Source organism: Ciconia boyciana, chromosome 8, assembly GCF_034638445.1.
Source record: "Ciconia boyciana chromosome 8, ASM3463844v1, whole genome shotgun sequence".
Classification (NCBI taxonomy): domain Eukaryota; kingdom Metazoa; phylum Chordata; class Aves; order Ciconiiformes; family Ciconiidae; genus Ciconia; species Ciconia boyciana.
The window spans coordinates 33,889,980-33,916,514 of NC_132941.1; the positions used below are offsets into that span (position 1 = coordinate 33,889,980).

The window sequence follows — 26,535 nt, forward strand, 5'->3', positions numbered from 1 at the left end:
GTGTAAGTATGCGATACGTGGCAGCGTGCTGCGTTTTATTAAACAGCAAACACCTCGCAACAGAAGAACAGTCTCCAAAACGTTAATTTTCCTGCAGTTGATTAACTGCCCAGCATCCAGACTCCCATCACCTCTGAGACTGAGCATGCATGGGGGGAAACTGGCAGCAAGCACAGGGAGCGAGTGCCAGTGTGTTATCGCGAAGTGCTCTCACACTGCGTTTGGGACTATTGCATTCCTCAGGGAGATGCCAAATACTCCCCCGCCAGTTTTTCACTTCTTTTTTGGTGGATGGGGATTAGGATGAGAGGAAGTCGGTGCCTGTTTGTTTTTCAGTCAGACACTCCTGCCCTGATTCTTTCAGGCAGGCTGACAGATACAGACATACCACCTACCCCCTAAAAGCTTGCGTGCGAGGCTCTCGGGAGCCTCCTGGCTGCAAACACCTCTTTTTAATAAAAGTGATGCCTCTTCAAAGCTGTCTTGCCATGCATTTTAACACAGAAAGACCCCTCTCAGACAACAGGTTTTTTATTTTGTTGTTGTTGTTATTCATTTGACTCTGCAAACAGGAAGGGGACTGAGCCGTCCCCATCTTCCAGAGCATGTGGCTGCCACACACAAATGTTAGCCCATTTCCGAAGGCCAGCATGGAGCAACAGGAATGATCTTGTTCCCGTAAGTCAACAAACAATGTTTAGAAAGGTCTGTGCTGTGGGAGGATTTCCTAACGTAATACAAGTCATCAGACTTAAAACACATGCCTACTCTGGTGAAATTAATAAAGCAACAAGGCTGTGTAGGAAAACAGATACAGGAAAACAAGAACTTTCTCCTGATGACTTCATCCCACGGGTCGACTGCAAATCAAGGGCAGTGCTGGTTGGGAAGGGGAAGCTCTGGAGATTTCTTGGAGAACTTGAAAGGAAACTTGTAGAGTTTAATAACAAAAACAACATTTTTCTTCTAAAAAAAAAAACAAAACCAAAAAATTTTCCCAGCATTGTACCACGAGAGCATCGCTCATGGGGAAAGTGTTGCAACCTATATAACCAAGGAATGAGCCTGTCCTGAGCCACCGAAGAGTTTGTTTCACCCTCTTTTTACTGCGTGGACAACATAGGAACATGTGGACAACATTGCCTGCCTGCCCCTGCCCCATTCATCCATGTATTTTACTCAGGCAATATTAAGGTAGATCAAGAAATGAGGTTAACATTTTTAAACATGGGAAAAAACCAAAACCAAACCCAAAAACCCCAAGAAGTCACGAGTTTGGAGAAACTAGGTTAATGTTGTGGCAGGAATGGAAATTTGCCCCTACCTGCAAAGTGGGCAGAGAGGGACAGACACCCCAGAAAGGGTTGGGCTGTCCCAGGCGAGCACCCAGACTGTGTTCTGCTCACATGCACTCAGAAAAAAAAAAAAAAAAAAAAAAAGACATTTAGAAAATTAAATGGTGGACCTTTTTTCCATGTTCTCAACATAACTATCAAAATGAAAGCTGATCCTGTTGTGTGGAAGCCTCCGAGTAATCTCTTGGAGCCCAGGAGGAAATCCTAGGGAATGTTCACGGCTATTGGCAGCACAGTCCTGGACCGGACAGACCTTGACCTACCCCAGCGCAGCCGTTGCCAGGTATGGCATTGTCTGCTTCGACCAAGCGGGGCTTTACAAAGTTGCTTTTTTTTAGTACATACAGCTGAAGTACTTGTGCAGTACCCTGCAGTTATAAAAGTTTTACCTCTCCTCTTTCCGTCGCTTGGGGAGCACAAATATGTTTCTCATTTATCACCAAGAAGCTCTTCCTCTCTACAACTTCAGGACCTCTACAGATGAACCATTAGCTAATCTCCCAATTTAAAACAAGACAAAAAGTAGCATGGCATAGAAACCTGCATTAAAATCCCACATTCACAGATGCATGTAAAAAATACCTTTTTATGGTTTAAAAAACAAACAAACAAACAATCCACACAAGCTTATCTTAACCCCTGCAATTAGATTTTGCCAAAAGACTTAATCTACCTTAAGCTTTTGTGCAAACAACAGGAGATGCACTGAATCTTCCATTTCCAGTACTACATTTGATTCAATATTAACCACTGAAAAAAGTAGGGATAAATATACTCAGAACACCACCATCACCACCAACTCCCTGTGACTGCTCAAAAACAGCTTCTCAAAATCTGAAGTTATTTAGAATACAGTACAACATTCACAGAAATAAAGGAGTAGTCATTGGCTCCCTTACCTCTTCTCAAGTCTTCTACCTGCCTTCCTGAAGTTACATAAATCATATACTCAAATAAAAAAATTGAAGTGGAAGTTACTGCGATTCCACAAACCTTATAAAATACAGAGCTATTTAGTATTGAAATGTCTAAACTACTAAAACATTTAACTTACTTTCTTCTCTTTGGTTAAAAAGTAAGAGAGTAACAGCTGAAGTATGTCAATGTTGTTGACTACAGAATTCAGAGGATGGAAGAAAGTTTAATAAGCACTAGGTAATTTTCCTCAGACTTCACTAGTTATAAGCATGTAAGCTTGTACAAGGCCTGTAAGCATGTGTTGGTTTTATGTAATCTTGTAAAAGTATGTTTTGAGTTCTTTAGTATGTGTAGCTATATTGACCTAATGAAGTTTATCATTTCAGCCAGAACTATGTTATTTCGCTATTACCTGGCGAGTTTCCAGACTCTTATGAAATACAGCTGCTTCACAATTCCTGACGAGTCCAGACAGTGCCTCTGGACACCTCAAAGCTCAGTGGCAGATTTTAAAATACAATTCACAGGTCACTATCCTCAGACAAAGCTTCAGCTAGATATAAGCGTATTGTGCTAACAACCCACCGAGTGCAATGCTAACCTACTGCAACTTTACATATAAAGGAAGAAAAATCTTTCACTTTAATGATTAATCAATGAGACTCATAGGGAGGTTTACTTTTATTGCTTCTGACCTAAATTTGAGCTGCAACTGCCCCTGTGCTCCTCTTTGACACCAGAAACTCTTTAGCCTCTCATATACCAGTCTAACAGTACAGTGGATGTGCACTTCTTCTCACTGCACCATACCAGAGCAACCGTGAAGTCCCAGCACGCTTCTCTACAGCTACATTAGGAGATTCATGGCTGTTTGACATGCCAGCCCCATAGGTACCTGAAGAAACATTTTTTATTTCCACAAGCTGATAGCAAAGCCTGAGAAGCAGAGAAGAAAATGCTGTAAACGGTTTCCCTTTAAACATATTCATTATTCAGCAATACAATCAATCAACAACTCTAAAAATCCTCAATTTTTAAACTAATCTATTTGCGAGTCTTTTTAATTTGTGCTTCTCAATTGTTAAGGATATCATAGAATGGTTTGGGTTGGAAGGAACCTTTAAAGGTCATCTAGTCCAACCCCACTGCAACAAGCAGGGGCATTTTCAACTAGATCAGGATATCATTTTAAAGCCCCTAAAAATAATAACCTAGTCAACACAAGCCCAAAAAGTGAAGATTTTCACATACTACTCTGACCACTGGAACTGCAGTTCCAAATATCAGTTCTACAGATTGCTTATGAAGAGATAGTAAAGTTTTATCATTTTGGATGGATTAAGTGAAAATAAGTTGCAAGAAAACATAATGGGGTAGATAACACAATGTAAAATAAGAACTAACCTAGAAGCTTTCATAAAATTCATTTCTACCAGGTCTGAAAAAATCGAAGTTGTAGCAGAAGAAAGGAGGGTTCATTTTCTAGCACAATTAAACATTATTTTAAAAACTTCTGATAATTGCTGTTATCTACACTTGCTATCTGAATGACGTGCTCAGATATTTAAGTTTGATTTGTCCCAGAAACAACAGAAAGGTTTTGAAGTTTCCGAATGTTTTGCAGAGATTTACAAAATGCTGAAATGGCTTCTTCTGCGTGTGTGTGCACGCGCGCGCACAGGTTGATGGAAAGCCGCAATTCTGATATTTTGCCTTGGAAAAAGTCATAAAAGGTCAAAAGCAAGGAAAACCTCAAAACACCATTAGGAGTTTTGCTACATTTTTGCAGTGCCTTTGGCATCCCCTTTCTTAGCATTTGTTACTCTTCCCTCAGCCCTGTCTGCCACAGAGTGCTCAGCTCTGCCAACCCCGGCTCACCCAGCAAAGCCCGTCTTTCGAAGCACTGTGCACTATAAAAGTAACCTCCTCCCTACTTGCCAATCTCTCCATCTGCTACCACAGCAGGGGAGTTGGGAAAGCTCTGCTTAGATGTCACACTGCCTGTTGCTGGAAATTTTTGCCATCTGCTATTGCCTTTACTGCCATGCCTCACAAAAATATTGGTGACTCTAAATGGAAAGCAATTCCTTTATCAGATGTTTAAAAACATCATTAATTTGAATCATGACTGCTTTTTGATTGCTCTTATATTCACACAAACATAACAAATCAGCACAGATTAAGGAATAAAGATGCAAGGTCAAATTTGTATGGATATTAAATAACTAAATATATTCAACAGTCTACCCCAAACTTATTTCTTACAAAAACTTTTTTTTTTTTTTAAACTGTGATGTGGATGACTTTTCACCTGCGTGAATAACACAGGATTCTCTCCCAAAGCCAAGACCTAAATTCATCATACAACTTATTGCACTGGAATGCAATTTAAAGCCATCGGTATCATACACAGAAACACACTGTCTCTGCCCATGCAGCACCCAGAGCTGGAGACCAAGCGTGCAGCAGTGGAGGGGACCTTCCTCAGGGTGCTATTATTTGATTTAATGTAAGTATTTACACCCACACGTGACAAACAAAGCCCTAGATGAGGCTAGATATGCAATTCAAAATATGCCTGGCTACAAAGAAGCATTTTAGAACAAGGAAAAACAAGCATTTGGAGACTAAAGTATCCTCTACAATCCCTCCGTGGTCCAAATACAGGCATCGATGCTCAGCCACACAGCCAGACACTAAAGGCTTCTAGGACAACCCAGCACGTGGACAACATATTGCCTACAGGGATAGCAGACCCAAGCCCCTGCTACGAAGCACCACATCACGCACGTAAGAGACAGCAAAGAGAGGGAACACGCTGCCCCGACCCAGCTGTGCCACAGGCAGCTTGGCAATCGACTCGGTTCTTCTACAGGATTTAAAGGGAAGACTTAACTGCGTGGGCGCTCCTGGTGCACCGCTCCTCCTGCCTTGCCTCACCTCTCTCTGCTCATCGGGGCTAGCGTTCCTCATTTCAGGCTAACTCGGGCAGGAGCTTGTGGCAATGAAGGCATGTGCTTCACACGCTGCTCACAACCCCAAACCACAGCGCTGAAGAGCCCCATCCTGCCCGATCTGGCCAGCGCCCAGGGAAGGAAGGGCTCTGGGGGCAGCTCGTCACCAGCAGTGGCCCCACCAGGACCTGGGGTGGCTCACCATTGCCACCTCATGGTGCACCAAAACCATCACTCCCACACGGCTCCCCGCAGCCGGGACATCCACGCCTTTGTGCGTTAAACCAGCACAACCGGCCTTGGCTCCCTGACCGGCAGGTGCTGAGGGGAGGGACACCGTGAGCAGTGGCAGCCTCTTCTGTGTCAGAGCTGGCCGGGGCTGCTCCCAGACCCACCCTGGGGAGAGGGAGCTCAGATGGGCCAAGGAGGGATTTGGGGCAGCGCCAGGTACCCGCGCCCCAGGGCAGCAGCTGGGCTGAAGGGTCTCTGTGGGGAGAGGTCGGGGCTGCCTCGGGCGGGATATGGCCACTTCCAGCCAGTTCTGGCAGCCCCTCCGGGCCCCTCAGCCCCACGGGTGGCACCCTGGGGGGACGAAGGTGAGAGGTGGGAAAATGCCACCGGGCCACCAGGAGTGGGGAGAAGCAGAGGAGCTGGGAGCAAAGGAGGAAGGGTGGGGTGGGGAAAAGGGGTGGTGGTGGGGTTAATTTGTTTGTGTTTCTCACCATCAAAACCTATTTTGTCAAGAAATGAAATTAATTTTCCCCAAGTTGAGTCTGTTTCACCTGTGACAGTAATCGGCAAGGGATGTCCCTGTTCTTATCTCCACCCATGAGCTTTTTCACCTTATTTTCTCCCCTGCCCTGCTGAGGTGAGAGAGCAGCTGGGTGGGTGCCTAACATCTGGCCACAGCTGGCCTGCCACAGAGGCTCAAGATGCACCTTGGCCACTTTGTACCAATTAAAGTAATAAAACCTGTATGTAGCAGTGTCCCGTAAGACACCCAGCTTGGGACTGTGACCCAGGCAGATTATTTGGAAGCACTGAAAAGGGCGAGTGGTGAGAGGGGAGGTAAATCAGCTGAGCAGGAGCTCCTCCAGCACCTATAGAAGTAAACAGCAAACCTGCACTCAGAGCTGGCTGAACATCTTCTGAAAAACAGCTTCTGTTTGCACTTCTGCCTGCACAGGCAGGTGCTCTGGGGCCCTGAGCCTCATTGAGGCCCCAGTGCCTGCTCCCCAGGCACTGCCCAGAGCAGCTGGCCCCTGCATCGGCCCCACAGCATAGCAGGGGCAGTGGGCAGGGCAGCACAGTGCCTATACAGCAAAGCATTAGAAGCTTTCTAGATTTCGCCTCTATAAAAAAAAATATATATGCTTTTATTTCAGATTCAAAATAATGGAGGAAAAAGAAAAAAAGCCAGGAGTCTATATTCCAGTTTTCAGTCAAGCTCAATGTTCAGAATATTTGAGGGCTGGAAGACAGCACAGCAAATCTGGGATCAAGTATCCCTGTGCCACTGTCAAGCTAGAGTATTGCCATTGTCTTAGGTACTGCCCGTGCTGCTGCAGTAATAACGTGTCCATGTCTGGTGCTCCCATTTCAGAAAGGGTGCGGAAGAACTAAATGACAGTGCACAGAAAGGATGGAGAATGGGTGAGAGAGATCCAAAAACCTATGTGCAATACCATCTAGCTAACTTCCAGGGGCAAAAATTGAAGCATGACTTTATTGCAACCTAAGTATCTCCTTGTGGAAATTTGAGGTATGATTTTGTTTCATTTATATGACAAATCTTAAGAAGTGGCTGGAAATCGGTTCTAGATTTAAAGGTTAGACTTTTTGCTTAGAAGGGAAACTGTCCATTCAAATACCTGCTAAAGATTGGCAAACCATTGAAAATAAAGAGAGTGGGCTTTTTGTTGTTGTCATTAATTGAAAACTTTCAAACACTTTCTCAGTAGAGGTATGAACCCACATTTATCAAAAATAGGTTCAGTACTTAATGATGAGATATTAAAAACATTAATGAAACATTACCTCTCTCTCTTCAGAGCAGTGATTTGGTGATGTTTCTTAAAAGGTGCATCATACTTCCAAGCAGATGCTCCCTTTGCTCATTTTCACTCGAGATAAAGCTCCTGAAAATGCACAGTGCACTGCACAGTTGGTTTCCTCCTCTAATCATTAATCATTACCAGTCCAGCTAATAAGCAACGGCGAAGCAATGGTTTGCAGTATTTTCTGTTCCTTCAAGACCTGTTGCAGCAACTCTTCCCAAAGTCAAATAAGGACACTTTCATCCAGTTTTCCTAATAGCTGTTCATGTTAATCTTTGACCATCCAACTCCTCACTTTCTTTATAACGTGGCAATATCGTACCTTGCAAATAAGAAAAATCATGCTGGAAGAGTTCTTCATTAGGATGTTACATAACGAAAGTTGTGAATGCTGCAAAAGGAAAATAAACCATTAAGCAAGAATTTGCCACTGTTGGTTTCAGTTATGGGTCCCCATGGAGTAAAACTCACTTTTATGCAGACTTGAGTAGCTGCCAGGAGATAGACCACAACATTTGTTTTGACAAATAACTACCTAACAGGGGCAGTTCATTTAACAGGAATTGAAAGAGCTCTACTTTCACAGAAGCAGCTTAGCAAGAGACAGCTTTTATGGGAAAAGGAAGACCTGAAAATTTATGCTATCTTGGAGTTCTGCATTTTCATGCTTGAGCATGAAACACGGGCATAAATTGGTTCCTTTGGGTACAGAAATTCAGAGCCTGTTCATCATGGAGCACAAGCCTCTCATTTCTGAGTAGGTGAGCATGTAGCAGCTAGACATTTCTTACAACATATTACCAGGTCCAGAATTCTGGAGAACTTGTTTTCAAAAAATGTAGGCAAGATCACAGCATGCACAGAGGAAGGAAGTATTGCTCTACCATGGATTTCTTTTCTGTGCTTAAACACAGAACAACTTCACTAGATTCAAGCAAAAGGAAAAGCTGACCTGGTGAAGAGTTAGAGATCAAGCAAGAAAGCTTTCAACATCTTTTTGATATTTCCACACACCTCCCATGTTGAATAGCACAAGAAAACACACCAGAATGTTTATCAGAAAATTATTTGCCTTCAAGAACCATAAAGAACTTCATTTGTCTCCTGCCAAATTTTATGAGCTTGGAAAATCTTAATTAGATAAAAAAATGCTTTAAGATGAAACACTGAACTGTTATCTGGTTTTGGGAAGGGAGGTGGAAGGGACAGCATCTCAGTGATTCTTTGTCATAACATTCTAGGTTTTTATGTATACACACAAGTTCTGAAAGGTCCATAAAAAAATTTCACTTAAACTCCAAATAGACCAAAGGTACAAAGCCCCTCCAATAATCAATTTCTAATACAGCCCTGAAAAGACAATGCATTTTCATATAGTATTTGATTTAATGCCTATTTTATCCTAGATAGTATAATCACAGAAAACTGAACATTTAAAAGTGATTTTATCAACAGAACCAGATGTAAAACGTCTTGAAGCTTACAAATTCATCACATAATGATTAAGCAGAGAGAGGACTTGAAAATACAGGGTTTCAAAGTTTTTAGCAGACCAACATACCTGTTCAGTCCAGAAATTCTTTCATACCTCCTGACATGTTTACACAGCGAGAAGATGCACTAGGAACTAGACCATAAGCGATTCTGTTTTCGGGGGTTCATTATCTTGTCTCTGCGGCAGCTCCAGGGCAGAGGATAACAACATATTAACATGCAACTGAAGAACATGGATGCACTGGCCATCAGCCTCAGCAGAAATATTACAGACAGATGGGAAGCAAGGAAGAAGTGTGCTGTTGTACTCCAATAACTGATGTTAAAGAGGAAATGGGTGGGCATTAAAGAATCCTTCTGTCTATGAATAATTATGTATTTATTATTGGTTAAAGGAAGTGCCCTTTGGAGTCACTTTGCATAATAATTTTTAAACTGTAGTAAGAACACCACGCAAAAGGATAAATGCTCCTTTCTATGAATGTATAAAAAAAATGAACCAAACAAGTAAATGAATGTTTCCTTTACTTATTCTTCATGAACAACCACCCATCTGAAGAAATTATGCCCTCATCTAAACTGGCCTTATAATCACAATGTACTGTTTATGTTGTGCTTACAAATTTCATTCCTCGCACTGGCTGATGATGACCATTAGCATCTGTACCTTCACAGCCATAGTTTAAGTCCAACGCAAAAAGCAAACACAAGTTTGCCTGAAAATTTAAAATGCTTCAAAACTTCCCAATAGTATTTGTTTGAAACTTGACTGCTCACCAGAAGAGAAGAGAAACTAGAGCCAAGTATGGGAGAGCCAAGATCTAGGAGAGGTGAGCAGACACCACCAGCAGCCAAGAAAGGCAGCAGTGCCAAAAGTGTTATTTCCAGTCTCCAGTCATGACTTTTAAATCTCTTCAAAAAAATTCTTCAAAGCTCTCATCCACACTGGCGGTTCTGGATACTCTCCACATTAATCAATCTTAGGAAAAGAAGTGAACGTTGTGCTTGTGCAAGCAAAAAGCTCATGAAACTGCATGTAAAATTTAAAAACTAGCCCTTTCTAGCATTTGGAGTCCAAAAGTATAATGGAAAGAAAGCACTGAGTCAACAGTGGAGCATCTGCAACCACTTTCAGTGAAGATGGAAGATTAAACCAGTGCTGGAGGCATGCTCAGGAGGAGCCTTCCTACGTGACAGATGCCTTCAGCATTCCAGCTTGCTGGCTATTGTCACCGTTTGGTGCAAGGAGAAACACTTCTGGGACAAAGATAATTTTAATATAGCTGCACAAAAATATCTATTGGCCCATAGGGATTAGTTAGCTAGTTGTCTCCCATCCAGTTTCCAAGCAAGATTCAAATCTGTCAGCAATTTAGCCTCACTTACTATGTTAGCTTTGTTTGTACTGATTTCTAGATGCTGGACTACATTAAAAAGAAAAATCTTTCAGTACCAAAAGGATCAGCATTTTTAGTACTGAACTGTCATTGCTAAGCATCCAATGCTGCATTCAAGCTATTTCAGAATAAGAATCTTTTTGGTACCATGCAATAGCAACTTCACATTGAGGTGAGCTTAGGAATGAAAATAGAGGGTTACTCTTGAGAAACCAAAAACTGCTCTGCTGCATGGTGGAAAGACTCCTGCTAGAGGAAAAGGTTGTGAATGTTTTGTGGTATCTGAACTTTAGTTTTATTTTGCTTTAAAATAGATTCATTCTTGGGTTCCATCTTCCTTTTCCCTTAGTACATTCACATGTCACATATGGCAAGATTTACTGTCTATTGAAGGTCCCATGTTATCCTTCCTCCCAAAAATCTTACATCTTTTACATTTCTCTTCTATATGGTCCATATACAGCATGAGATTGCGTTTTCCGTGGATGGTTTCAATTTTGGGAACCATAACCTAGTGCCACGTGTATTTCAGGCCTCTTCAAATCTTCTGTCCTTCATAGATGACAAACTGTGATTTTTACCATAGCAAAAAAGTGTAACAACATCTGTATCAATTCATGATCCGAGGGTTATTACATTAGTGGCAACATTATTTCTTAAAACATTCATCACCCATTGTTAGAAGTGACAAATTTTTACTTCATTATGTAATTGGTTCTTTTTCTCATATTATGTTTTGCTTTTTCCATCTGTTAGTTTCCATGAAGTTGCAACACAGTTTTTGGCACAAACTAGGTAATTTCCATCACAATGTATTCATCTTCATATTTTCGTCAAACATCTGGAATCATTCTGCATTTCTCAGTAGAGCAAATATTGCCCAAATCTTACTCTTTAGAAGAGGAAAGAAACTTGACACTAGATGATGCTTTGACTAGTGCATAAGTTTCTGCATCTTCACAACCAAGTATCTTCATTTCCCAACATAATTCATATCTACTCTGATTCAATTCAATGTCAAAAGAAATTCACAGAATACTTCTCCTAATTATAGATCAAGATATTCTGAAGAGTACTGGGAATAACAAAACAATACACTGTAAATATACTTAGATGTAATTCCAAGAATTTCAGAGTATTTTCTGGACTATTTATTAAAAAAACCCCAACCAACAACTTGAGAGTTTGCAAACAATTTTTCTCTTTCAAGGCTAAAAACTTGCTTTTTGATGAGGAGTTACGAGTTAATAGTTATGTCAATATTAAAAAATGGCAAATATGACTGTTCTACTACTTTATTTTGATTTATACAATAGAATATTTCAGTTGAAAAAGGACCTACAACAATCATCTAGTCCAGCTGCCTGACCAACTCAGTGCTGACCAAAAGTTAAAGGATGTTAAGGGCATTGTCCAAATGCGTCTTAAACACTGACAGGCTTGGGGCATCAACCACCTCTCTAGGAAGCCTGTTCCAGTGTTTGACCACCCTCTCGGTAAAGAAATGCTTCTTAAGGTCCAGTCTAAAGCTCCCCTGGTGCAGCTCTGAACCATTCCCACGCATCCTATCACTGGATCTCAGGGAGAAGAGCTCAGCACCTCCCTCTCCATTTCCCCTCCTCAGGAAGCTGCAGAGAGCAATGAGGTCACCCCTCAGCCTCCTTTTCTCCAAACTAGACAAGCCCAAAGTCCTTAGCTGCTCCGCACAGGACATTCCTTCCAGCCCTTTCACCAGCTTTGTTGCCCTCCTCTAGATGCATTCAGGGACCTTCACATCCTTCTTAAATTGTGGGGCCCAGAGCTGCACATAGTACTCCAGGTGAGGCCGCACCAACACTGAATACAGACGGATGATCACCTCTAATCATCACTGCGTGTGATGCATCCCAGGATGTGGTTTGCCCTTTTGGCTGCCAGGGCACACTGCTGACTCGTATTGAGCCTATAAAATTTATAAAATTTGCTTTGTTGATTTGTGATATGTAAAACATTAAAATCAGGAACACTATAAAAAGAAACTTCTGTATGTCTGTAGCACAGGAAACAAAGATAAACCCCAAATTTTCCTTAATACAATGGCAAATCATAATCTGCAAAAAGCCTCTTGTAATTTCTGGATTTAGTTTTCATATATAGAAGTGCCCCAGATAGTATATTAAGCTGAAAGAAAAAGAAAGGAAATTTACACAAAAAGCATGAGTTTATTGTGTGGTGCTTTTCAGCTTTCAGGTTTTCCTCACTCACAACTACCCCCAATTCAAAATAAGAGCTCATTTATCTTTTAACCATTTCAGGCATTCTGTAAACACTTTCCCTAGCTGCTTACATATCTTTACAGTTCTCCACTTTCAGAGAAGCTGTCAAAAATAGTGTAGACACCAATGATGCATATTGCAAAAATTTCTAGAACTCCATTTGCTTTTCCATCTTCTCAAATCCTCAAGAACTTTGCAGCAACTCCAAATAAAAGCCAAGCCTTTCTTTTGCTCAGATCTTTGTGACACAAAGCAAGCCATTGCTTCAAGTATTACAGGTAGCTCCAGCAGCGTCCAGACTTACCTGGAATCAAATACTTCTTGGCTTACTTCACAGTACAAGCACAAATTTCTGAATATCCTTGCCTACCACACCTTTCCTGACCAGCCTGCAACAGTACTCATACACCTTTTGTAACCATGTTTTCCAAGGCTTTGGAAAAATAAGTCTCCTCACCAAGCATTTGAGTTGTGCAGGGTCAAACAGCAAGGACACGTCTCACTGTTAACCTTTGCACAGATTGGAGAATCCATCTCTTTTCTTGTGTATTGGCAACATTTCTTAGTAGACATCATCATCTTCAGACTGGAAATCACCAGTTTTGCTCTTCTGACTGGTAGGAGAGAGAGGTGATGAGCATCTGGATGGTGAAGCCTCTTTGTTCAGAGAGCAATCCTGTTCATGCCATGCCATGCCAGCTGCTGGGAACACTGCTTGCACCACAAGAAGAGCGGCCATCTAGCTCTGATGCTCCATCGTCATTCCTCCTCTTTCCCACACCATCTTTACCACTCTGCTGACTGAAGCCACATGGTGGTATATTAGAAGCAATATTCCCAAATGGTCCACAAAGGAAACGATCTTGTTTCAGACCTCTGTAGTTCACTATTGCTCAGGCTGTGCAATTTCCACATAGTTTATGACAATGCCTTGTGGGCTGGTACTCAGCACCATACCCTGCAGTTGTCCTCAACAGAAGAGTTTGTTGATCTGTCCCCTTCCCAGACTTGTTCCCACATCTGCAATTCCCAGTAGGTATTCAGAAAAATAACTCACAGATTTTTAAAAGGTCTGTGAGCTAGGAATACTGTAATTTAAGCGGAGACCTGCGTGTATAAAATAGTTAAAAGAAAACACATTAGGCTGGAATAATGAAATGCCTGAATGCACTGAGTGAGGTAAGTAATATTAAACTTGTACGTCAAGCAAACAGACAAGACTGATGTGACATTATGTACATATTACCTCAGTGTGAAAGCTATGCCTCTTGCTAGATTCAAACTGGTTGCGTGGCCAGCATCCCAAATAAAGAATCCCTATTATTTTTTTCCACTTCTACACTGGAAATGATAGTATAATGACCATCATGAAAGAGTACATACAACTGTCCTGCTAACCACACCAAAACATATATAGTCATTAAAATAGGAAGACCAAAGAAAGAATAAAACTCATGTAAGCCAAACCATTAAAACCTGCTACGAATTGAACCTAAGATAATTTAACTCCTTTCATATTCATTTTTAAGGAGAGGTACCTCAAAAAAGCATTCTCATTTAGAAGTCATACAAACACACTGTATGTGATATAAAAAGAACAGTAAAACACACGGAGCATTAGCATGTGAAAGAAACATGTTGCAATTATGTCAAATACTGCTTTTTATATTTTATTAACAAGCAAGCATCCCTGGAACTGGGTCTATATAAAAAATACTTCATTAACCAATCAGAATACAAGGGAGTTATATAAATTTATTTTATGCAACATTGATTAGTTTTGAAAGTTCCCATTTTTAATGTTTTAATTTCATCTTTTATTTAAAAAAAATCACTAAAAGGACACAACCCACAAAAATACAATCTGTATCTGCTCTATATTTACAGATAACTGGTCACTATTAAGGCACAGATTTAAAACTAACATTTTTATGTAGCAAGTCAAATATTTGTGCATAATGTAACACTAACAATACGGTACACTGTACTGTCATATTCCCTTTGTGGAATCAAAATAAGTGAGAAATTTTTTTCTTCCAGTGTGTTCTTTTTTTGTGTGAAGCCCTATTGAAAAATAATGTTGTTAATGGGAAATTCTTCACTTTGGTGTAGATGATATAAGCACTGCTCAGCAAAAAACCACATCAACTTAATCTGTAATAAAATCAGTTTCTGAGTATAGTACTGTCTAGATACATAGTATGTACTTACAAAAGACTAAAAATCTAGGAGTGTAAAGGTTTTTTGATGCTTTTAAGTTTAGGCAAAGTAAGCAAGAAGGGGTTGCAGAAATTTCTGTACAAAGTGTTGCTGAATATTTAATTAAAAATATTTTATAAAATTAACATGACTGAATACAATTTGATTTGCAAACACTGGTCTTGCAAATGCAAACATTTAAATGACAGCTTATCTGTCAGCACATAAGTAGTCCATGTGAATGGAACTGTCTACATGCTTAGAAGTAAGGACAAGTGTAAACCATTTTAGAATTAGAAATTGTGGCTTCCACAAGGGTTTCCATGAAGCTGCTCTTGCCCGTGTAACACACATACACACAAATATCTCATAGATATGTGGATATTGACTTTTGGCATTTGAGCACGGTAACTTTGATGTGAACAACTGTGTGTGTACAAGATGCAGTTTTATCCATTCAGATCTCTAGTACAATTTTAAAACCAGAGGAAGCTAACTGCTACTTGATCTACAGGGGAAGTCACCCAGCTACACACCATTAAGTGGATATGGCTGAAACAAGTACTGAGCAGTTATTTTTTGCTAACCACAACAAGACTTTATATTATTGCTTGATCATCTATGCCCTCAAGTAATAGTTTCTTTAAATTCCCTTTGTGTGTGCAAATTTCTCTATACATCATTTTGTATTCTCACCTTAAAAGAAAGAATTATCCATGGAAAGTGTCAAAACTATCTCTCACCCATTTTTGCGTAAAAACCAACTACTGTAAATGTTATTCTAATGCCTTCTGTTAAGAGCACTTGACAGTGGTTTATGTCCATCTCAAAATGCTTGTACACTGAACATAAATAATACATTACAGTAGAGGTAATTCACAATATTTCTTATGGGAATGCTTTGCAACAAATTAATGCTTGGAAACTTCATATTGCATTGCAGAAAGAGGCACTTCGTGAATTCCTTCATTATATCAGAACCCTTCATAAACCCATAACAAGACATCTGTAAAGACAGAGGAATAATATTGCCAAATTATTTGGACTTTCACAGTATAAGAATGCAATAGTTAGCTCTAGCCACTTATAATATGGACTCTTTCTGTTGAACATAACTTGTTTCAGAAATAGTTCATCTCCAGAGTTTTAAACACTTCTGCAGCTGACAATTACAAATCTAGGTTGAACAAAACAGATGCTATTACACCTATTTTATGTAGGTCACTTAATTGCTGCATGCATAGTCATGTAAGTAATATGCGTCATTTATTAAATGGCAACAGTGCTGTCTTGTCAAATTAGATTAGTTGTCTGTTTAATCAAACTGACAGCCCAGAGCTCTAGTTTGATGAATGCCTTTCATTCTCTACCATAAATCTGCAGTAGATCAGTTTAATCTGTTACGTATTGTAGGTGTATAGAATCTAAAAATAAAAAGTCTGATATAAATAAGTGTCCTTTAATGGCAGGGTACTAAAAATAGCCCTTTGCTTTGAGACAACCATTAAAAACAGTTTTAGCATAACGGGCAGCAGTTAAATATGATGACTGCAAAGGGTTAATATTGCAAGGTCCATTTTGGTCTTTCATTGCATCTGTTACAGTGAGTGAGTATTATTGCAAGCAGCATTAGACTGCTTCATAAGAGCATAATAGGACTGGTCCACTACCAAGTGGCTTGATTTTTGGAACAATCTCTTCAGATAACTGCTGGGGAGGCAGAGAGGGAGAAAAATCTGCATAAGAACCAGTTTCTAGTACCATTATAGTGAGATGTGACTTAATGCAGGAACACCTGAAAAAAATTTGATTAGTGCCAATATAAAAATTGATATGGAAATGAAAGAGAAATAAATTTCCACAGGACAAGAAATCAGAACATGTAAAGTGCAGAAAGACCTCAATAATTATTTTAAGCAGTACCAGAAAAATCCATCTTGATAAAACCAAAATCTATGCTCTCTGGCATCCCAGCTCTTCATTCTTCCTTCATTCAACAAAGTAAAAATTCAGTGCATACATTATAGTTATAGGTAATAAAATACTAAACAAAGAACCCTATATTATTATTATTGCAAATTCTGTCCAATCTACATGAGTAAAACGTAACCCACATTTGGTGTTTTGAAAGACAACAGACAAAATGTGTTTTCTCTTTTTTTTTGGCACAGTATTGTGCAGACAAAATGCTTTGGTCCTTGACACCCAAACTCCCAAAGTGCAGAGGGTGGTGTGCAGTGAAGGCTGTCCACAGGATTGCCATGTCCATCTTTACAGCTGACTTCGAGCCACAACTTACTGCTACCAGCGACCGCTGACACTAGCAATGTCCGAATGATACTGACGTGGCAGTCTTCCACTAGCTCCACCTTCCAGGAATGAGGCACGTATGTTTGATGGGTCAAAGAGCTTTCTTCGGTTTTTATTCAGTTCTATAAAGGTCACACAAAAACCACAAATCTCTCATCAGAAATTAATTTTAATATTTTGATCTAAACCAAAAGCAAAACTTCTGTGTAAGCAAACAAAATATTTTAGACAGAACAGTATCAACTGGGAATGCCTGTGAGGTACTCGTTCAATTTAACAGTTCAACAGGATAGTAAGAGTGCCAGGTTAAGACTCAAGAGGCTGCTTGGGATGCAAGCATCTATTTGGAGCAGTTCTTAGTTGGCACTGATACAGTGTGGATTAGATAATATCTTGCAATATTGACTTAGATCAAATTGACATAGCTGAAACACTTTAAAAAGGTTCTGTTATAATACTCAAAGGCTTCTGAAGGTACAATCTTCCTGAAGGTACATGCACACAGAATGTATAGCTGCAGCACAATCATGCAATATAAACTGAGATGACAGAAAAGCTTATTAGCAACTTGATCATTTCTCAATGCACAATTCTTTATTTTAAACACAACACTAAAGCAATATTTTAATAAGGACTGTTAGAAAAAACAGATGCTCACCTCCCAAACATGCACCCTAAGCTTGTATTTGCAAGTGCTCATCCAAAATGTTTTTCCTTTCCCCACTTCTCTATTCTTGTAAACAAACTCCGTGATAGGTACAAATCACAGAGAGATTACATAGTTCAATAGCAGTCATGAAAATCTAAGTACATTGCATTTTTACCCTCTTTATGCCACCATTTTAAACTCATAGAAAACATTCACTAATGGCATCAGTAGGAGAGATGCAATCGGGAGAAAAAATGATCTAGCATTACAATGAAGCATCTGAAGAAAACTTCCTCCGATACAGATTCATTGCCTAGACAATGTAACATGAAATCTCATGCTATTTATTACAATTAGAAAAAAAAAATCTAGTTAGGCATTATATACTACAACACATTGTAAGAAGTTGTATTTGGCCTTCGTCTTTCTGCATGTAGGGTACAAGACAACCTTTTAATTAAAGTGGGTTGGAAAAATTCCAAATAAGAGTTACACGTTTCTTTTCAAACCTATACATTTTGCAGAAACAACTGGCCTTGGAAAAACCCAAACAAAAAACCAAACGAAAACCAAAGCCCCCCCCAAAACCAGGCAGTTTTTCCCAGTAGGACAATTGCTCTGCTAATCAATAAAGTGGAGGACAGGGAACCAAAAGCCTGAAAATGCCAGTTCTGACCAGTATGTAGTGACATTCAGACTCCACAGAGCCTGTAATCCCAGAGCTTCTAAGACCCACTGTTTTGGGGCATAAAACGAAGTTCACAATCTGCTGTGAAACAAACTTTCTACCAGGCTCCAACTTTACAAGGGGACACAGGACTATGCAACTGAAATCCTATTCAGTAATGTGAAAGCTCTATAAAGCCTGGTTTTAAGTGCCTTCTGATGAGGGGCCACCCAACTAGATTCTTACTTTTCAGTCTTTTCAAGATCCTTTGTCAACTATAAACACACAATTCAAGTGAGAAGAATACAAACAATACTTAAAATCAACAAATGACAATGTGTTATTTACCTGAGATTGCAAGCAGCATTTTCCTTCTGGCACCAAAAGTGGTAATTCCCAACTCTTTCAAATCTTGATCAGTAAGAGTAAGGAATGTCTGCAGATCAATCTAGAGTAAAAAGAAATAGGAAAATTATGCAAAACAAGTCTCTCCCCAAAAGTATTATGCCATAAATGTGGTTCAGAATAGCTTCACAGTTTTTTTTCCTACTGCATTTTACAGTTACTCTGCCAGCCTATTCTTTGCATCTAAACAGCAATCACTGCTTTCCAATGGCTTCTTCACACAGTTGCTCAATTTGCCACTGTGCATTTCTGACAGATAAAGAGAAACTAAAAAGCAAGTAATTTTATAAAAGCACAGAAGATCAATTAATCTTATTTATTTGTGACTCTTGAGATTTTGAGTATTTACCACAATTGCTACAAGGTACTTGGGAATAGCCAGGTATGTATGTCTGTCGATATGGTAAGTGCTTCAGACTATAGTAGGTTACTAGAGGATGATTGCTCAACTACTGGTGACGCATTTGAATTAAAGTGCCGAGTATTTCATAGCATTCCAAAATGTGTGCAACCATGTATTTTTGTGGTTTTTTTGCTCCCAATACAATGCACAGAAGTGTAGTGGAAAGTTGTTTAGCTTCACTCTGGCCAAACTACTTGGCTCATCTCACACCTAATCAGCAACTCGAGGTAAGAAAAACCAAACCAAAACCCCACCTATCAAACAAAAGCCATCTTTAGTGTTAGAAACCAACACAGCCATCTCTCCTTTTTAGGAGAGTGACTAAGATAATAGGAAAGAATTAATGACTGGATAATATAGCTATTATGGAACATCCAGGGGAGCACAGAGGAGATAAACCTGAGGAACTATACACAGAATTGAGGCACAGCTGGATTTGTTCATTCAGATTGAGGATTTACCTTGCCACTTTCAGACCAGCTGCAGGCAAACCCATGCTGGTGTCTATCCCACACCTGCCAGTGCATTGCAATCCAAAAAGAGTTCATTAGCTCAGGTGCAGCAAGTTCCTAAGCACTTTTGTACAGTACTGCACAGGAATAAAATTCCCCCACAGCACTTAAGCAGCACGATTAGAGAGAGACAAGAAATGCTGGCAGGAAACACACCAGATCCAGCTGCCCCCGAGCTGAGACAGCAGCAATACACTTCAGTGGACTCCGGATGATTCTATGAGCACATATACATGAATGCCTTAGTGCACAGAAGAAGGTACAAATTTGCCTCATGTCTACCCTTGGAATAGCGTAGTATGCACTTCAATATGCCCCTGGTGTGCACTGTTTTCCTCTCATGGAAGCAAATCTGAAGCTAAATATTGGCACACCAGGGCAACTCGTGCAACGTGAATGGAAGGTCCTCTTGGAGTTTGTTCGTCATGAACACATGCACTGTTCTCTTAATGACACGGCAAACTGTGCATAAACCCACTTTGTGTGCTGTATTAGGAGAAGACATGCAGGTGCAAATCTGAGACCAGCAACTGGTGCAGACCTCACTGCTGATAAAGATGCGGAGTGGACATATGGGTCCAGAACACAGAAAGATCCCAAATCCAATGGCGGTCGTTCCCCTGTACCACATGAGGTACTGACACAACCCACATGGACATCTTTTTTGCTCCCTAGTACACCTAATTCCAGCGGTGTGACACGTACAACTTCCCACGTGCAACTATAGTGCTTTCAGGACAAGCGCAGGGGCTCTATGTCTAAGCCACTAAGTCTTGCAGCTGGGCTCACAGTACTTTTGTGACACAGTTAAATCTGTCACCAGAATAAGCTATCTGCAGATAACCAAGTTGACTCTGCCTATATAGTATTCTATGGACATGGAATACTACCACTTGGACTAAACTGAGATGAGTTGGTATGGAGATGGAAAGCTCACAGAGATGACTGACCATATCTCCCTGTTGGGAGTGGATCAAAGGAAGTTAACTGGCACACAGGGGAAGAGGTGAGGGATGAATGTATGTGACCCCAGCATCAGCCGAGACAGGACATTACTACTGAATGCAGACTGCATTTCTATAACCTATAAATGAAGTTGACCAAAAGCTATTAAATTCTAGTTAGCATCCTAGTTTACAAGTAGGAGCCAAGGTTTAAACTTCCTTGAATGAAGAAAAAAAACCCAAACAAACAAACCCTGGTTTAATTCTTCATTAAGTATAAATCAAAGGTGCAGGACAAAATAGTCCTCGTGTCCAGGCTGCCTATCTGGAAATTTAAAGATGTATGATACAGCTTTGAAAAAACAGCTCACAAAAATCCTGTCAAAGTGAGACTTCTTAGTGGCTTTTGTCAAAAGACAGAGCAACTACTGGTGGAAAACATGCTACAAATACAAAAGTGTCTTTCAAAGGACTACTAACCTCTTGCTGTTGGAATACATCTGTGTATTTACCCAAACCAAGTTTGCTGAACAGCTCAGGCAGATCAGATCCCTTAAACAAACTGTTCAGGTTACAGCCATTGCTTCCTGTCAGCGAGGAAATGCAGTCCATGTAATTACTGCTACTAAGATAGTGTTCAGCTGAAAAGGAAGAAGAGCACTTTTTAGTCACATCACAGAAATGCACAATTGTCTGCCATATCAACATTGTATTCAATTAGATCATTAAATTAACAAAGTATTGAAATCTTTATTATCCAGAAAAAAGCCTCTCAGTGGTCTGAGAGAATGACCAGCATAAAGCAAATTTTTTGTTAATTAAGTTCCAGTGTTTGTCTTCTACAGAAAGAATAAAATCGCATTATGTGAACTGTCACATGGATACAAGTCAGGAACTCATACAGGGGAAAGAGCTGCAAGACCCCATTGCTCTTCCTCCTCTTGAGTCCTTCTCCTCTTTTCTCCAGTGAATATTTTGAAAAACACCATTGCACACAAATGCAACCAGCCCTTTTTGGTCTGGAGCAATTCCTGGTAAAGGTAAAGCCACATGATTTAGCTATTATTTTAGCGTAATACAGACAAAAAATAAATGCAACAGTTTTATAAAAGACAAAAACTGGAAATACGATCCCTATACAATTTTAAATTACATTCCTAAAAGGTATATCTTTAAAAAAAAGTTTCCATGGTGAGGTTCTTAAAAAACCCAGGAAAATGGATTTAGCTGTGCAATCCCTTTCCTCTGTGTGTGCATACTGATAGTATGTAATCCCATAGTTCATAATTATTTTTCCTCATGCTGCGTAAGAAAAGGATAGCTCCCAGGGAGTGCATCAGGCATTTGTGTAAATGGGGCCATTGTGAGCGCTCCCTCCCTTGTTACAGACACAGGAGAGAATAACGGTGAATGCAGAAGAGGCTTGCAGCAGGTAAAGGATACTTTCCCAGGTGAGTAAAAGTAATATTGCCCCAGAGACTTATGCTATGGCCTCCACTATAGAATGCCAAGAGGATGTGAAAAACATCATTTTTCACAACTGGCTATGTTACATTTCTTATTTTCCGTGCACAGTTAGAAGCATTTGGGATTGGATTTACAGAGTTTGGAAAATTTCTATCAACCTCAGTTCCATTTTGGAAAAGTTTTAAAATAAAGTGTTCAATGTTGAAAACATGAACATTAAGTTTGACAAACGAAGCAATAACTAAGTTGATCTTTTAGACTTTAAAAGGTGGTGCCTCAATTTCTTCACTATCAGAGTAAGATAACACTAAAAACACCCAAACAGAAATTCATGGTCCTACACTCAGGGCAGATGATGCAAGGTCATGTATTGAAAACTGAGTATTAGGAAGTACTTCTCACTGGTGCAGTCAGGAAGCATTATCTTAAAAACAAAGAAGAAATTCAACACTACTATGCAATTGTGTTAATGAAGACTCATATTTTAGTACTCTGGCACCTATACATTCAGGTAAATACCTTTGTCCAGCCAACTCATAACTATTTCTTTCGTCCCTCCTCCACACATTTCATGCTCTGGGAAAGCTACAGCTAGTATAGAACAGTTTCCCCCACCGCCAGTGTATTCATGTTTCTAATTTTCTTCTAATGCATATGTAGATACATTTTTATTCCTTATTTATTTTGATTAACCTAGAGCTTCCATTTTTGTCCGAACAACTTGGAAACATCAATGGCTTGATTTCAAAGATAAACTTTTCATCTCTTTTGTTCTGTGAGTACTTAGAATATGGTATGCAGCCATTCATAGCTGAACTAAAGTGCTTTTTAAAATCATAAATAATTACAAGTATACCAACCATGAATATTTTCTATAATTGAAGCTATCCTTTCTTTGGATGTCCAGCTTTTACTATCTGTGTACTTTGCAGTTAATCTGGGATTTAGGTTTTATTCACCTTTATAAGAAAAATGCAATAAAAAAGTAAAACCGGCCATAGTAGTTATTTCCCCATAATGCAGTTAGTTAGTAAGGACCAGTATTCTCTACCTCCATTTTTCACTCTTTCAGAAGGGCATATATTAAGTTATTAAAAAACCATGAAATTAAGTTTCAAAGAGTTCAACTGAAGTAAAATTTTAATTTGTAGGTTTTAAACATTGTTTAAAAAGTAATTGCAAAATTTACAGACTGTATCCACAGAAACCAGTGTTTAAAATCATGTGCTAGGCCATGCCAAACATATGGACAGTCTTATTTTATCACCATAAAGAGAATCATGCTTTAAAATTCAAGATCAGCACAGGTTATGACTTCTCCACCAGTGAGCAAATATCGCAGTAAAGACCTGACTGTTGTTGTTGCATCGATAACAGAGAAGAACAATAGTAGTCTAGAAATAAGCTTTTATATAGATCTGTTTCCACTACACCTTGAAAAACCCCTTCCAAGACAGCAAAGAGCTTTCAGCAAGAATGTCTTTCATTTAAAAGATTTCCTTAAATTTTTTCCTTTTGTACCATTATTGTATATCATGTTACACAATCTTGCACATGCTTTCACTTTTCAATTTGTAAAATAAGTTTACTTTACAGATGCTGGTAATTTAAATCCCTAGTGATATCAGGAAACATTTATATTAAAATAAATATTCGTTGATATCAATATGAATTTTTTTTTAAAAAATCAGATCTTAAAAAATTATTAACCTGATTTATTTTGTTTCCGTTTGGGGCTGCCAATTGAGGAGACAAATTCATTATGAGCTGTGGGTCCAAGCCCATTACGGTCTCTCCAGTTATCAGATTCACTGCCACTTCCCAGGTGCTCCCGACTATTGGACCGTGAGAGAGACATCGATGAACCCTGCAAATCAAAAAAAGAAAATTTGGGCAGAAAACAGAAGTTTCACTGTGACTCAGATGTTTTCTTTGAAGCAGCTCAGTTAAAAAAACCCCAGCTTTTAATGCTTGCAAACATTCTTTTGGCAGTTGATCAATAGTCAAATAATTGCAAACCGGACACAAAAACAACAGGTGTGCTTAAAACATGCAGTTTACAGATTTTAAGCAGAAGTTATTTAAAGACCATGCTTCAAAATAAATTGCTCCGAATTTTTAAGTTTGTTTCCAAAACATTCCATGGTATCAAATTCCCCACACAAATTCTAGACAAAGCAGTCTATCTACTATATCCCTTCATGGGGAAGAGAATATAACAGAACGTCTACCTGAAGGTAAGTGGATCAAGTACACAATACTTGACAACAATACGATATACAATACAACAACAAAAATTCTGCAATGGTTTGTGAATTTGCAGATTTTTTTTTTTTAAATAGATTTTAATATTCCTTTAAAGTACTAATTATCAACTCTCATCACTGTGGGTCAGTATGCTCCAACATAAGGCAACAGTATTCTCTGAAAGCAACAGTTAGCTGTGGAATTGGTAGGGATGTACCTCAAAAAAGACGGACATTATTGATACCACACACTTACATGAACTAAAAATTGTGGAACCAAATGAACAATTTAATTTTATACACAAGCATCAAATTCCAATTGAAAAGCATAACTTAGGAGGCAGCAATCTTGTCTACTATTCAGGAAAATTGACACCACTGAGGAGAAAAAAAAAAAAAGGCAAAAGCTCCTTGTCCTGGGCAAAATCGGGAAGGTGGGAGCTATGGTTAGAATGACTCAACAAATGAAGAAAGGCAGGAATTGACTTTAGGTCTTACAGAAAAACAAGAAGATACAGGGCCTCTACATTATGTTAGATCATAGTGAAGGCTAAGAGTTGTGAAGTAAAAAGATGTCATCCAATGTTTCTGGAAAACTGAATGCACAGTAAAACATCACAGTGAAGATGAAAGTTTGGTGAGCTTATTTTACAAATTAACTTCCCAGACATTAGACTATAATACCACTACTATGTCTGTTCAAAGACTTCAGCACATGACTCAAACGTGCACGTGTACGGAGAAAGCGTGTCAGTACTGCCTCCAATACCAATGATGTTCAAGACTGCTAAATAGAAGGATACAAGGAATCCAAGTTTTTTAGCTTCCCCAGATGTTTCCACAATAGCTCACACCAAACAATGGAAACAGGAGTCCTAACACGCTATCATTTCACTGGAAAGAGCTAAGCCTGTGGTTTGCACATGGGCAGACTCCGAGTGACTAAGATACGGTGCTCTTGGTTAGAATGACATGCCTGCTTAGAGACTTTTAGCAGTAGTTCATGGTTTGGGCGAAAACCCTACCCCAGCTCAATCCGTATAGAAAAGCATGTAAAAAAAATTCACAGATTTTGGCTGTAGCTTTTTCTCTCCCCCTGGTTACTAGTGCAAGCTCATTACATTTACCCAAACCTATTACACGTAGCTAAATGACACGAAAAGTTCACATGTCAAATGGGGAACACCAAGGTACATTTTCACCATAGCTGAATGTTTCTTTTGCATTAAGATAGGTATATCCTAGACAAAAGCTGTATGAAATCCTAGTCCTGAAGAAACATACGATTTACATTTTATATAAGTAGGACAGAAATAAAGAAAAAGGGGTGTCTATGGAAGTTGGGAAAAATTACAGCAAGGAAACACACTAAAAAGCAACTTCAGAACGCCTTTGAAAAGGAAGGAACATAATTCCCTGCAAGGTTTCCATGGTGGGACTCTGAAGAGACTTGCTGGACCCTATGGCTGCCTTCTTCCTGGGATATTTCTGGGCCCAGTGAATAGTGCAAATAGAGCAAGCTCTTCCAGTTCTACAGCTTTGTCAACAGAAGATGAGATGAACTGCAGCCATTTCTTGTTCTAACGTTTTGCTCCACCATGCAGTGATTCACATTATATAGTTTATCTGTTATATACACATTGTTTTAATTAGGTTACAAAATTTCTACCACTTGTCTACAACTATTGAGACATTTGGTCCCATAAGTTGTTTTAATTTTTAAACAAATATATTTTCATGAGCAGACTTCTATAAAGCTAGAGTAAGATTTATAAAGTGAATATAATTTTGTGTGTTGGGATGAATGTATTCCATATGACTTAATATTTATGTAAGAAACAGTTTTCACAATAAAAAAATATTTAGAACCCTAAGAGGAAAGCTAAAAATCTTATCTACAAGACTTCTTTTATAAAAGAAGTTATAGACATTTCTCAAGAGAAACAACTGTATCATTCACTAGAAATAACATTTCCATTACAGCATAGTTTTTTTTATACCTCGTATGTAGTTGTCATAGATGGCTTGTATGATACATGATTTGCTCTTCTTAGTTCCTTGATAGTTTCTGCAGGCATAGATTTAGAGAACCCCAAACCACTCCACGTATTTGTTGGAGTTCTCACTTCCGTTACAACTGGCTTCTTTAACATAGCTGAAAAAATACAGAGACAAATTAGTAAATCTCAACCTTAGTAAAGGTACTGAGATGATAACCCTGAAGTCATGTATGCTAATAGACTTCAGCCTACCAAACAGTAAATTCTAAATGCCTCCACTTGCTACACAGCTTGAATCCTACC

At 39.3% G+C, this 26,535-nt stretch overlaps 1 protein-coding gene across 1 annotated transcript in view; it reads right to left on the reverse strand.

Moving 5' to 3' along the window:
* Window positions 1–14,165: 14,165 nt before the first annotated feature.
* BICC1 (BicC family RNA binding protein 1) overlaps window positions 14,166–26,535 on the reverse strand; it is a 115,640-nt gene continuing 103,270 nt past the window's right edge. Inside the window, exons 17-21 of the mRNA XM_072869942.1 lie at window positions 26,233–26,387; window positions 23,697–23,853; window positions 21,000–21,160; window positions 18,604–18,703; window positions 14,166–17,061 (exon numbers count right to left, since the gene is read on the reverse strand). Of these exons, the coding sequence (XP_072726043.1) occupies window positions 16,931–17,061; window positions 18,604–18,703; window positions 21,000–21,160; window positions 23,697–23,853; window positions 26,233–26,387 (704 nt within the window). The 3' untranslated portion in view covers window positions 14,166–16,930. The remainder of the gene's footprint in view (window positions 17,062–18,603; window positions 18,704–20,999; window positions 21,161–23,696; window positions 23,854–26,232; window positions 26,388–26,535) is intronic.